At 49.9% G+C, this 13,654-nt stretch overlaps 1 protein-coding gene across 1 annotated transcript in view; it reads right to left on the reverse strand.

Annotated features, from left to right (window-relative positions):
• The window catches only part of LOC144277449 (complement C3-like), a 45,790-nt gene extending 35,513 nt beyond the window's left edge, over positions 1-10,277 (reverse strand). The window contains exons 1-9 of the mRNA XM_077838195.1: positions 10,171-10,277; positions 6,462-6,654; positions 5,919-6,081; positions 4,025-4,095; positions 3,313-3,407; positions 2,183-2,265; positions 1,320-1,407; positions 656-758; positions 89-209 (exon numbers count right to left, since the gene is read on the reverse strand). Of these exons, the coding sequence (XP_077694321.1) occupies positions 89-209; positions 656-758; positions 1,320-1,407; positions 2,183-2,265; positions 3,313-3,407; positions 4,025-4,095; positions 5,919-6,081; positions 6,462-6,654; positions 10,171-10,277 (1,024 nt within the window). The remainder of the gene's footprint in view (positions 1-88; positions 210-655; positions 759-1,319; positions 1,408-2,182; positions 2,266-3,312; positions 3,408-4,024; positions 4,096-5,918; positions 6,082-6,461; positions 6,655-10,170) is intronic.
• Positions 10,278-13,654: the final 3,377 nt, after the last annotated feature.

Below are 13,654 nucleotides of genomic sequence, written 5' to 3' on the forward strand. Positions count from 1 at the left end.
GCCAAGCCTGCTGGGGTTAGCCATGCATCACTTAAGCTTTGCTCTGGTCTGAAAACCCAGCAACCAGCCAAGGGAACCACTCCGTTACCTGTGTCCGTCAGCACTGTCACTGTCACATAGATTGAGTGACCGAGAAGCTCGCTGGGTCTGGGGAACCTGCTATGCAACATTTCTTTGGTTAGCTTAGCACAGCCTTTGCCATCCTTGATCTGAAATTGACAGGAAAATAACATGTTTCCATCACCTGGCCCCTTTCTTTCCTTCTTTCAGTTTTACCATCTCCATCTAGTTATGGGCTGTACCACTGCTAGGATATTTTTGTTCTTAATATACTTTAAAATACTCCTTATTGTTCTTAGCTCTGCCAGCCATGGATTTTTCCCAGCTGTCTTTAGCTTCCCTTATCAATTTTCTATCCTTCAAAACTTCTAATTTATATTAATTGCTACCTATTTTCCCTTTTCCCCCATTTGCTATACGTTGCCGGAGACAGGATATTTGCTGTATTTGGATATGGATCGAAACTCTACCTTTGGCTCCTGCTCTTATCTCGGACTCTGAAAGCAGAGCAGATATCCCCAAAAGCACCCTGCTCCACTACAGCCCCATCAGTGTATTGTAGCCAGAAAGCTACGTTCAGGGGCAGGGTTCTCACCGGGACTTTGTTGAGTGAGTTCACGATGCTCTTTTTCTCATTATCCACCATCACCCCAAAGAGCGCATAGGCTTGGCCTTGAACTGGCTTCCCATATAGGAACCTGCATGGAAAACAGACCGTGGCAGGAAGAGAAAATACTCAGCATTACTCCTATTTAATGGATAGAAGAAATTGAGGCACAGAGAGGCTGGTGAGCATCAGGACACAAAGCCTGAACCATTTGAGTGAAAGAAGTAAATCCACTTGCTGGTAGCGATAGTAGGCTGTTATCCACTTATGTGGAGTAGCCCCCAAGGAGAGACACAGCAGGTAACCAACGGACTCCAGCACTGAGGCCATTAACAGGAGAAATAAGTGGACTACAAAGGAGCAGCAGGTGTCTGGAGACTAGGGTGACCAGATGTCCCGATTTATAGGGACAGTCTCAATTTTGGGATCTTTTTCTCATATAGGCTCCTATTACCCCCCCACCCCGTCCCGATTTTTCACATTTGCTGTCTGGTCACCCTACTGGAGACACCGATGAGTGCAGATTAGAATAGGTCAGGATGTGAGCCGACCGTTAGCCCAGGAGATTATATACTTCATGCACAAGCCCCAGAAGTCTGCCCCGCAGCTCTGAACCACAGCAGAAACGCCAGAGAGAAAGAGGGGGACCCACTTGGCTGTAATGTCGATGCTAAGCTCATTCTGGTCAACAAGGAAGAACTTCTGGGAAGGCTCCAGGGTCACTTCGAAACTAGGCAGCACTGCAAAAGATCGGAGACACCGAAACAGTCACCCGAGGGCCCGAGGCCATCTGGCTGGAGGTCATAACCCCCACGGGGTCCTAGGAGACGGTGTCCAAGATACACAGTGGGAGAGGGAGAGACTCTCCCAGGAAGCAGCTGATGGCCATAAGCTATGGAGAGATGGATCAACGAAGGGAATCGGAAGGTTGGGATTGATTCGGACACCTCAGGTGCTGGGTCTCTCGGGATGCTCTCCCCGTAGGTAGCTGGCCCTCAGAAAGGCACCACTAAGAGGTGCTTCCTCTAGGACTGTGGTCCTCTGCTGCTACGTCAGGCTTTTTCCCAGGATGCTCTTCTCTTTCAGTGAGAGGCGAGCCTGACCGGGGGGGGGGGCTAATTTAACCTCTAGCTGCTGCAGCTGGTCTGCAGCTCCTGGCATGTCCCTATTCTCTCTCTTATCCCTGAAGAGGTGGCTGATGGGGCTTAAAAACCACCTAGAAGGTGTGAAGGATTGAGGCCTTACACAGCCTGCAGCTCACCCCAAAACTCAGGCAATCTTCGGGCTCCTGTCCCTGCTCACCCTGTAGGACTGGACCACAACACCCCCTCTGCTCAGTGCCCTAAGAGGTTCCACTGTCACACGGACCCTCATCGAAAAGGGCCTCCGCAAAGTTCTCCCACTGTGCCCGGGAGGTGGGAGTGGAAGGGATAGAAATTCTTCCTGGATCCCGAAACCAGCCAGCCATTCAGCTGCGATAAGGAAACACCCTCCTGTTAGGGGCAGGGCAGGTACCGTATTCCTTGACTTCAAACTCGGCGGTGAAGGCCTCCTGAGAGGCATGCTCGTACTTGGAGACAATCTTCCACACTCCGCTGCTGCAAGACACAAGCCCAGACCATGTGGTGGGGAGCAGGATCTATCTAGCTCAGTCAGGCTGGTGTGGTATGCTAGTGGAGCTAAAGCACTGGGCTGGGACTCAGGAGATTGGCATTCTGTTTTCTATTCTGGGAGGGGAATGGGATACAGTGGTGAGAGCAGGGGGCTGGGAGTCAGGGCTCCTTCATTATGTTTTCAGCTCTGGCAGGGGAGTGTGGTCGAGTGGGTTAGAGCAGGGGGGCTGGGAGCTAGGATGCCTGGGTTCTATCCCGGTTTGGGGAGGGGAGTGGGGTCTAGTGGTTAGAGAGGTGGGGGCTGGAAATCAGTACAGCTGGGTTCTAGTCCCAGCTCTGGGAGAGGAGTGGGGTCCAGGGCATTAGAGCAGTGGGGGCTTTGGGTCCCACACCCAGCCCTGCCACAGACACCATGTGTGACCTTGGACAAGTTCCCGAGGGACAGATTTTCCAGCAGAGCTCAAGCTCAGCTCCCATTTAGGCACAACTTGTCCTGGGCTCTTTTGATACAAATCTGGCCATACTGGGAGCAGATGAGTACTAAGTGCTTGAAAAATCTGAACCTTAAATTTCTCTGGGCCTCAGTTTTCCCATCTGCAAAATGGGAATACTAATATTTTGACACCTCCCTGGGGTGTTGTGAGACTATCACAATGCAGTCAGGTATCCTAGGGATGGGGGAAGCTGACAAGTAAATAGACAGAGGCATGCTTTCCTTAACTGGAACCTGCAATATTAAAAAAAACAAACCCTTTGGAAACAGAAGTAAAAAATGGGCGATTATTGTACAGAAAATATGGTGGCAAAGTGCAACAAAATCACATTGGAACGTGGATGTGCGGAAGCCACTCCCACTTAGTGTCTAAGCCACGCCCACTCTGTGTGGTACTCTGTCCCCTTCTAGTGGTGGTGAGGGCTCATGCAGAGATTGAGGTGTCTGCTACAGCCTTGGCTAAGAAAGCTGGTCCTTGTAGCTCAGGAAGTATACGAAGATCCTATTATAACCACCTTCCCCCGACTGTTACAGCTTACTTCACGATATCAGGGATCTTGTAGCTCCTGGAGATGATGCCACCTTGGTCCATCGAGGACACCATGTTCTTCTCTACAATAATCCCATCCGGATTCTGAAACCAAGCACCAGAAAGAATCAGTCTGAAACCACCGTGCAAGGCGCTGTACATTATTTATTAGGTGTATTACTGTAGTGCCTAGGAGCCCCAGTCACGGACCAGGCCAACTCACCAGCCAGCTACATCCAGGAAGCTCCCTCCAGCCCAGGTATTTCGGTCCCTTTTCCCAGGGACACATTTACGTTTCATCCACAGTTCAATGCCAACCAGAACGGGTACCTGTCCTCTCCCACTGCTCCTATAGCAGCTACCCTCAGCCTGGTTTTTCACCTCACTGGGATGCAGCGAGCCCGGTTCTGGGTCCCTTCTCTGATCCAGGGTCTCCTGTTGCAGCCCAGAGTCCTCCCTCTCAACTGAGCTACTTGCTGGCTTCTGTTGGACCAGAAGACCGACAAGCTATCACCAGATCCAGAGCCTCAGGGGCTGGGCATCAGCTGGGAGACAGCTGGTTAGTCACAGGCAGGACTGGATCTAACTCCCCTTAAAGGGCCTGCCACCTGTGACAAGCAGTTAGCGCAACCTCCTGGCCTCTAGGCTTGCTAGTCCATGAAAGGAAGTGAAGCAGAGAGATCCGCAGAGGAGAAAAGCTGGGTAAATAGAAAACATCTTACCATGAGCTCCACAGATACCACCTTGAAGATGGGGTCCAACATGTGACCCACAGTGAAAAGCCGGTACCTCACTACCGAAAGAGAAAGATGGGGCAGTCAGTCGGCACAGGCAGGGGCAATTGGGGCAATAATGGGACCTAGCCCAGGAACTAGCATCGACATCTATTCGATGTTAAGGCTAGAAGGGACCACTGTCATTGCCTAGTCCAGAGTTTCACAACACGACCCCCACCCCATTACATTTGCCATTGCTCAGTTGTGACGAAGTGGGACTGTTCTTAATGTTTCCTCTGAATAGTGGGGGGTGCCTCAGTTTCCCTTAGACAGTTCTTAAGTATCTAGGGGGTGGGGTAAGGGTGTATGATCACTGCAGAGCCCTAGAGGACAGGGGTGTGCAGAGGTCTGGACACAGAGAATGGCCGACACCCTGTTTCCTGGCCACTGATGGCCTGGCCCTTCCCCCCTGCAAGGTGAGAGCTAAAGGGTTGGAGAACAAAGGGATCAGGTGACCTCCTGGCCCAGTTAAGGGACAAAGCCCAGAAGAGGAGGGGTTGGATGGAGTTTCAGTTTGGAGCTGGCTGGAGACATGGAGTGAAGGGCAGACGTGGTTGTCTGGCTCACTGCTCCCCAGAATGGACCCAGCTGAGGGGTCCGGTTCTCTGCACCTACAGGCTCTGTTTAGACCATGTTCCTGGCATCTAATAAACCTCTGTTTTATTGGCTGGCTGAGAGTCCCGTCTGACTGTGAAGTTGGGGTGCAGGACCCTCTGGCTTCCCCAGGACCCCGCCTGAGCGGACTCGCTGGGGGAAGCGCACGGGGGGGCAGAGGATGCTGAATGCTCCGGGGTCAGACCCAGGAAGGTGGAAGCTGTGTGAGCTTTGTGCCCTGAAGACAGGCTGCTCACAGGAAGGCGACTGCCCCAGAGTCCTGACCGGCTTCGTAGGGAGCAGTTCCAGAGCATCGACATCTATTTGATGTTAAGGCTAGAAGGGACCACTGTCATTGCCTAGTCCAGATGTTTCACAACACGACCCCCACCCCATCACATTTACCATTGCTCAGTGCTAACGCTGCGGAGCCCGTGCAACTGGGTGTTTTTCGAGAGGTTGACAGAGAACACTTGACCTGGACAGGGAAGGGGGCGCGGGGACTGGAGGACCCGGAGTCCCTCGGCTCCAGATTGTTAGAACCTTTTCAGCACCAGCAGCTGCTGGCCGGGCGCCCAGCTACGAAGGCAGCACCAGCACCAGAAGCAGCACAGAAGTAAGGGTGGCCTGGTACGGTATCGCCCCACTTATTTCTGTGCCACCTTCGGGGTGGGCAGCCGGAGATTGACGGCTGCAATATTCCCCTCCCCCTCCAGCTCGCTCTTCCCCCCGGCAGTGTCCTGCGTTTGGGAACTTGCAGTATGGTAACCCGATCTGAGGACATCAAGAGATGGAGAATCTACCACTTCCAATGGTTAAAAAACGTGGGTGCCTTAGTCTGAGAAAACCATCTTAAATGCGTTGATTTGGCGTTACAATTCTAAGGGCCGATTTCTGTCTTCGTTCACATGCTACGTGCTGTTACGGGAGTCCTCTCTAAATGAGAGATGTCTGTATATATGAATATGGTTAGTTCATAGACAAGACGACTCTCCAGAATATGTAGCATAGTTCCTCTGGCTTCTTGTTGTGCACTGAAAGTGGCTTTTTGTGCTACATTCTTCACCCACGCCGCCTCACTGAATTCAGCCCCACTGAAAAGGAGGCCCTTGCGGAGGGATTTGGGGAGGAGTAGTAACCCAGTAAAGGGAGGTGCTCGGAATTAGCAGCCACTTCTGAAAATGTTGACCCATGTGTTTAGACGCTGACACAAAAGGTAGAAGCAAAGCCCCAGCCAGGGACTGACCTGTAGACCCAGGTGTATAGATGGTCTTATCTGTCTGGATGAAGATGTAGCCGCTGTGGAGTGAAAGCAGAACCACCTTCTCTAAGGTGAACAGGCTGCTCTTGGCTTCGATGTAGACATATTGCTTCTTCTGGGCATCCTTTGGCAGTAGCTGAGCAGGAACCTGGAGCATCGTTATATCATGGGAGAAGATCTTTCATTACGACCCTAACTCTCAGATTTTAAAGCCATTGGTAGAACTGGGAAGTCACTGCTGTACTCAATGACTTATACCAGTGCCCTTACAGAGACTCCATCTCTCTGCACCTGGGTTGCCTTTGGCTTGGACTACCTTGAGCAGTCTGCGCCATGAGCCAATCTGTCCTTCCCCTCACCTAAGTCACTTAGGTGCTTTGGAAAAGGTTCCCCCCAGTATTAAGGGGGAAAGGCTTGGTATGCCATGACCTGTCCCCCAAACCATCCAGTTCTCTTCTGATTTACCATCTTATAAGACAGAGGTCAGGGTTTCCCGCCCAGATAAGCGTAGCCTCCCACTAGCCCCACCTTTATTTTGGCAGAATTCATCATGCCGTTCCCAGGGTTCAGGCTGACTGTGGTCGAAACCAAGGCACTCTTCCTCTGTGGGAAGTCATACACGGTGATCCTCGCCTCGATCGGGCTACGGTGGCCATGAGCTTCCACAATGACCATCTCTTCGCTGTCCACGCGCAGGACACTTGGAGTGATCAGTGTGCATCTGGTAAGGGAAGGGATGAGATGGTAGAGCAGAGTCAGCCAAACTCCAGCACCTTGCACCTGGCTTGGGCTACCTTGAGCAGTGATCTTTGCCGCCATCAGAAGGTAAGCAGCTGGAGCCTGGTGGTTGGGGAGCAGCCAAGACCCTGACCCCAGACCCCGCCAGGTGGGTAAACTGAGGCACAAAATGCTCATGTGACTCACCCACAACAGGGTAGTAATAGAATTAGGAGTGGTAGGGCCCAGGAGTCTTGACTCCTGGTCTTTGTGCTCTAAATTCTGGAAAATATTCCCTCGCTGTTCTGAGAATTGGGCTAGGAGCTAGGACTTCTGGGTTCTCTGCTCTAAACGCTGGACAATATTCCCTCCCTGTTCTGAGAATAGAACTCAGGAGTCCTGACCCCTAGTTCCCTGTTTCAACCAATAAACATCACACATATATGGACATAGCTTCCCACACGCAGAAGCAGAACAGAGAAGACCTTTGTCTCCTGCCTTGATTATGCAAATAAATCAGACAACTTGCACCTCTTGTGTTTTTATAATTTTTTTTGGCCTATATGTTTTGCTTTTCTTTCTCATTCTTTGTGTCTCTATTTTTATGTCTAGCCTGTTTTTCAGAGCTTCTTTTAATTATGTTCACAGGCAAGAAAGGGGCTGCAATGTATCTTCTTTCTTTTTTTCCAGTGGGAGAAGCCCTCGTCACCTTGCAGCAATCTGCAAGTTCAGATTATTTAATAGGTATATTACAGTGGTACATAGGAGCTGCCTCCCTTCATTGTGCTAGGTGCTGTATGAACAAAAAACAAAAAGTCCCTGTCCCAAAGATCGTACAGTCTGATTATTTATTGTGTGTATCACAGGAGCACCTAGAGGCCCTGATCAAAAATGGAAGGTGTCAGGTTGTAGGTTTTGTACACCTGTACGACAAAGAGACAGTCCCTGCCCGGAGAGCAATCTGAGCCTGGGAGAGGGACGGGTCAGAGTTGGAAAGTTAAGCACATGAGTGTTTGCAGGATCAGGAACTGAGTATTAGGGATGTTTACCTTGGCTTCAGCTTTGACTTTGAATTTCTTGTCAATTTCAGGGGTAAATTTGGGACAGCTGGTGCCGTAACCCAGCTCGGTGACTCAAAACTCTGGCCACCTTCTTTCCCCCTTGCAAACATTCGGTGCTTAGAACTATCCCATTGCAACAGCCCTGTTGTGGGGCGGCCTCCTCCCACGCATCCCCTCATGGCCTCAAGCCAGTCCAGCAGGCAGCCCCCGCCTCAGTTTCCCCCTTTCGAGGGGCTTCTGCAAAAACTCACAAGCCCTTTCACAGCCCATTCCAGGTTTGGGTTTATTCAATGAACAAATATTTCAAAATAAAGTTTGCCAGTCCTTCCTCAAGTGCATCCATGCGCACCTCTTTATCAGGTCACCCCCAGACTTTTCCTGCCTGTTGTCCCACTCCTGACGTCCCAGCTGGCTGCACTGGAGTCTAGTCACCCTACAGCCTCTGTGCTAGTCTCTGCAGTCAATGATTTTAGTTTAATATTCATTTATTGTGTGATGTTATCATTAATCAATGTGTTATATTACATATATTCATTGTATGTTCACCGGAGTTGATTTGTAGGATTATAAAAGTATAAGATTGATCAGTATTTAGGGGAACGAAGTAGTAGACACGAGTAAGACAAGATGAAACGCAAGAACCTGTAGACTGAGGCCTGCAAAACTTTAGCTTAGCTATTTTAGACATTGGAGAGAAGAAATGATGGCGCAAGGCCATGACCGAGAAATAACCCAAAAACTTATGGGAAAGAGGTACCAACTGGTAATATTCCGAAAGTATAAAGTCTTAAATTTAAATAAGAAAATGCTGTAACAACAGATATTGTCTCTAACACGTGCCTTAACCGCAAGATAAAGATGGTACGCCAACGTTAATGAGAACCTACATGGCCTATAGAATTCGGGGTCCCTTGTGTTTCCAGGAGACACAGATAAATAAGAAAGAGTGGGTTAGGGGTGCCCAGAGCAGGAAAATTGAGCTTCCTGTGGGAAACTCCCACAGGAACCAATCCCGTATCGATCAACCCATGAGCGGGCCAACAGACTCTAACACCATCTAGGAGCATGTGGGTATGTCGGTAGGTATAAGTGGTCCATGGTACTTATCTCTAGGAATTGTATATGCTGTGACATTTATCACTTTGCTGGTGATTTTAATAAAACTACTAAAAGGCAGCACTCTGCTGCAGTTTCCACGGTATGCATCCGATGAAGTGAGCTGTAGCTCACGAAAGCTCATGCTCAAATAAATTGGTTAGTCTCTAAGGTGCCACAAGTCCTCCTTTTCTTTTTGCGAATACAGACTAACACGGCTATTACTCTGAAACCTACTAAAAGGCAGACGCTCTTGTAATTGTCGGTGTTATTTACCTGTGGTTTCATGTGTTCCTATGAACTCTAGATCCAGAAAAAACAGAGATAACTCTCTGTTGAACTTTTTTCAGAATAACAGCCGTGTTAGTCTGTATTTGCAAAAAGAAAAGGAGGACTTGTGGCACCTTAGAAACTAACCAATTTATTTGAGCATAAGCTTTCGTGAGCTACAGCTCACTTCATCGGATATGAAGTGAGCTGTAGCTCACGAAAGCTTAGGCTCAAATAAATTGGTTAGTCTCTAAGGTGCCACAAGTACTCCTTTTCTCTATTGAACTTGAGACTGTAGCCGACAGAGCTGATCCCACTGAAATAGGATTAACATTACATAGAATAAAAGGCCCCATTTCCCTAGAAATTTCCCGCTCTGCACATTCCTGCTGCTCTCAGCTCTTTAGAGGGAAATCAGCTGACCCCTGCTCAGCTGAACCACCTTAGCAATTAGGGTTGGTTCGCCCCAGGCCTCTAGCCCTTCACAGGCCAGCCACCCACAAGCCTGATCCCACATGCAGAGTCAAAACTGAGAGCATGTGGCCAGAGTTGCCAACTCTCATGAGTTTACTGCAAGTCTCGCAAGATTTGGTGTTTGCCTTGAAGCTCCAGCTTCCCGGAGGGCTGCGACTGTGTGAGGATCTCGGTTTTCGTTGACATCAAATGCAAGTTTCTAGCACTGCTGATCGGGGACGAAAGCTTGAAAACATGGCCTGAGCATGACTCTAAAAGGCTCAGAAACCCAAAGATAAATAAGAACCCCCAGTTTGTTGTTTTTATAAAAATCTTGCGAGTGTCCAGCCAATCCCAGGATTTTGGGGGCCTGACTTGTCTTTTGAAGGCTTTTCAGCAGCGACTAGTCATTTCGGGCCCTTGAGTTTTCAGCACCTTTATAAGGGATCTTGGGATTTAGAGCACCCACCCTTCTGAAAATCAGGCCTCCAAAGCGCATCAAGTTGGGCGCTTAAAAACTGCAGCCCACCCCAACTCCCTATTGCGAATCTTGGCCAGGGTCTCTTCAGGGAAATGCCCCATTCCCACACATACACTTTGATCTCCACTGATCGTTGCTTTAGAATCCCGGGGTTACTTACAGCGGCTGGCTGTGAGACACGGCTGATAAGCTGAATGCAAACACAGCCAGCAGGTAGACAGCAGATCCTCCCATGGCACCAGAAGACTCCACTTCTCCCAGAAACATTTGCTTTTTGTTCGGATGCCTCTTCTGTTGCGAGCTAACCCCTGGGCAGTGGTCAATATATAATTGCAGAAGCTCCCGGACCCCCAGCACTGACTTGATCTCAATACAGGGGGGCTAGCGTCCCTGCCGCTCAGTCAGGAAGCAGAAGAGGCTCCTTTAAGAGGATGATCTTAGTGAATTTCATGCTGGGGGAAGGTAATAGACCAATGGATTGATGGTCTCTATTTATAGCCGGGGTACAGGACGTCTCTTGGCAAAGTGCCTCCATCCCTAATCTAGGAGGTAAGGCCCTCTATTGGCAGGATGGGCAATTTCAGCTCTGTGGTCTATTCCGCTGCCTACTTGTGGTTTGGTAACGTGTGCGCGTTTTATCTAGGTATTGCACAGAGAACTCCCCCCCCAACATTTCAGGTGGCTAAAGCAGGACACCGCGCCACTCGGGTTTTTGGCCCACTCGCCCTCTTTGGACGGAGGTGGATGGGCCAAGTGTGAGTGGTGTTGCAGCCTAGTACCGGGGCTCACAACGCCACTCACGTTTGGCTCGCCCGCCCCTCCGTAGGTGGCGTCGGGGGGCAGGCAGGCCAAACCTGAGCAGCACTGCAAACCCATGCACCAGGTCGCCGTGCCACAGAGTTTGGGGGCCCCCTCAAACTGGGGGCCCAAGGCAAATGGCCCCTTTAGACCCTCCCCTCTGGGCGACCAAGAATGCAGGAAATGTTCACTCCACCAGGAGAGGGGGTTTGGGGGGGTGTCAAAGTAGGACCGTCCCATGAACCCCAGGGCTGCTGGGAGATCTGGAACACCCCCCCGCCCCATTCCGGAATGACTTTCAGACACTTGGAGGGGAAATTAGCCTTTTTAACGATATTCAGCCGAACAACAACTCCCTGAACAACCTGCACATGCTGCCAGTTCCCTGGCAATGCAGTGAAGGGGAGGGAGGAGAGTCAAGGCTTAGAGATGCTGGGACAGAGGCAGGGTGGGATGATTGTGCTCACTGTACAATCCACAGAGAACATACCTGCCAAGATAAACCCATCTGTGCCCTAAGGTCTTGTTTACCTTTTACATCAAGGAAGAACCAAGACGGGGAAGAAAGATGATCTTGTGGTTAAGACACAAAACTAAGGAGTCAGGACTCCTGGGTTCTATTTCCAGCTCTGGGGGCAGAGTGGGATTAAGTGGGTAGAACTGGCCTGTGGTCTATTGCTAGCTGAGGGAGGGTAGGGTTATCTAATGGTTAGAGAAGGGAACTGGGGGTCAGGACTCCTGGGTTCTACTTCTAGCTTAAAGAGGGGGCTGTGATCTATGGGTTTAAGAAGAGGATTGAGTGGTCAGGGCTCTGGGTTCTACTCGCTATGGGAGTATGGTTTAATGGTTAGAGAAGAAGGGGGTGGGGCAGGGCACCTGGTTCTGCTCCTGCCATGGGCTTGCTGTGTGATATTAGCCAAGATGCTCAGAACCAAAATAGGAAAAGCAGCCTTTAATTCTGAATGCCTCTGTTTTTGGGGGTGCCCAGTGTGAGCTATGAAGGCCTGGGTTTCACAGGGGCTCAGGATCCACAGAGCCCATTCTCAGCACGGCCTGGGACACAGTGATCCTACCGGGGAACCTGAGAAACAGCCAACCCTGGGGAAAGGAAGCTGGCCTCAGATGCCTGGTATCTGGTTATTAGTTTGCTAATAAAGTCAACTTCCTGGAAGAGAGTGAAATTGGCTGTGTATAATGTGTTTGGAACAGGCTGGGGGTGCCATCTGCTCATAGGTTCCCAGAATCCTCCTCACCAAAGTGCTGAACCTCAGATTTGGAGAAATCTCTGAATACATTTGAGAGTAAAAATTCCTCTATTTCCCATCAATCCTGGGTAAACAGTGAAGAAATCAAGGATTGTGAGGCTTTGACAGGAACTGGCAATGCCAGAACTGACGTGGATTCAGGAATGGGAGGGTATCTGGGGGAGAGTGGGGGAAGTGCCTTGTACCTTCCAGTGTAGCAACATGTTGGAATTTCCTTGTAATCTCTGTGGATGTGAGGTGTGGGGCGTGCCAGCCTCTTAGGAAACCCCAGGAAAAGAAAACTCAGCAGTTGCTCGTCAAAGAGCAACAAAACAAAGACTCTTTTGTATCTTAAATGGGTAGGGGGTGGGGTAGGTTAGAGCAAAAAGACAGCGCACCAGGACTCCTGGGTTCTGTTCCAGCTCTGGCAAGGGAGTTCGGTCTAGTGATTAGCGCGGTGTGTATACTGGTACTCAGGACTCCTGGGTTCTTGTCCTAGCTTGGGGAGGAAAGTGGGGTTTAGTGGCTAGAATAGTGAAATGAGAGTCAGGACTCCTGGGTTCTAATCCTGGCTCTTGATTTGGAGTGTTTCCTCATTTACTTTTCACTCACATAGCAAGGAAGACACTTTGCATGTTCAGTGCCCTTTACAAACACTGTCACTGCCCTGGGAGGAAGACAGGGGAGTAAGCAGGCTCCAACGTTCCTACCAATAGGTATTAAGCCACTAGCCACACGAAGACAGGATCAGGGGAACTCCTGGCTGCCAATTCCCTTCTCAATCCATTGCACTCTTTCAAATAAGGATGTAATACACTGGCATTGCGGGTGTGGTCATGTCACTCTAAGGTGGCTGACCCTCAGAACCAGGACAATCGCTTGCTCATTACTCATTGCTAAGATTAGACCAAGTAGCAGGAGATGTTGTGTTTGGCTCTCAGGCCCCCTGCTGTAATCCCACCAGGTGGAGGGCGCTCTCTACCTTACAGGGCTGGATCCAAACCATGGAGGCTAAATACAGTGCAGGGAGAATCTTGCAACATTACTTCCCTGAAGCACTCTCAAGACACGCACAAGAATGTGTGTGTTTCCTAGCTGATGCAGCTAAGACAGCAGGTAAACTGTAAGGCCGTCCAGCTGCTAGCAAACTGGCACGCAAATAATCTGATCTGCAAATAATGGGGCATGCCATTAAACACAGTGGTATGGCATGCCAATAAACCACTATGAAAAAAAATTAGTATGCAAATCAGCAGCATGCAGCGATGCTAATGGGGTTCTTCCAGCTTTCCTGTGAGCACAGTAATAGCAGCTTCTAGCCCCTGGTACTAAGGCACTGCCTTTCACTGAAAATCCCCATAGGTTTCCCCGTCTCATGTTCCCCCTTGTTTGCAAATTGCATCAGGAACCTGTTGCCCAATAAATCCTTCCTCGGTCGAGTGTTGAACCCAGCTCTTTAGCCAGCCGAGATCACAGTCCACCCATGTGTTTGTTCAATAACATGCGCAGGTTGTCTGTAGACTGGAGGGTCAGGGCCATGTTCATCTGAATCTATCTAATATGAAATGATTCAGTGTGAAAGGTGGAATTTTCCAGAAGCTT

Source organism: Eretmochelys imbricata, chromosome 20 (assembly GCF_965152235.1).
Source record: "Eretmochelys imbricata isolate rEreImb1 chromosome 20, rEreImb1.hap1, whole genome shotgun sequence".
Taxonomy (NCBI): domain Eukaryota; kingdom Metazoa; phylum Chordata; order Testudines; family Cheloniidae; genus Eretmochelys; species Eretmochelys imbricata.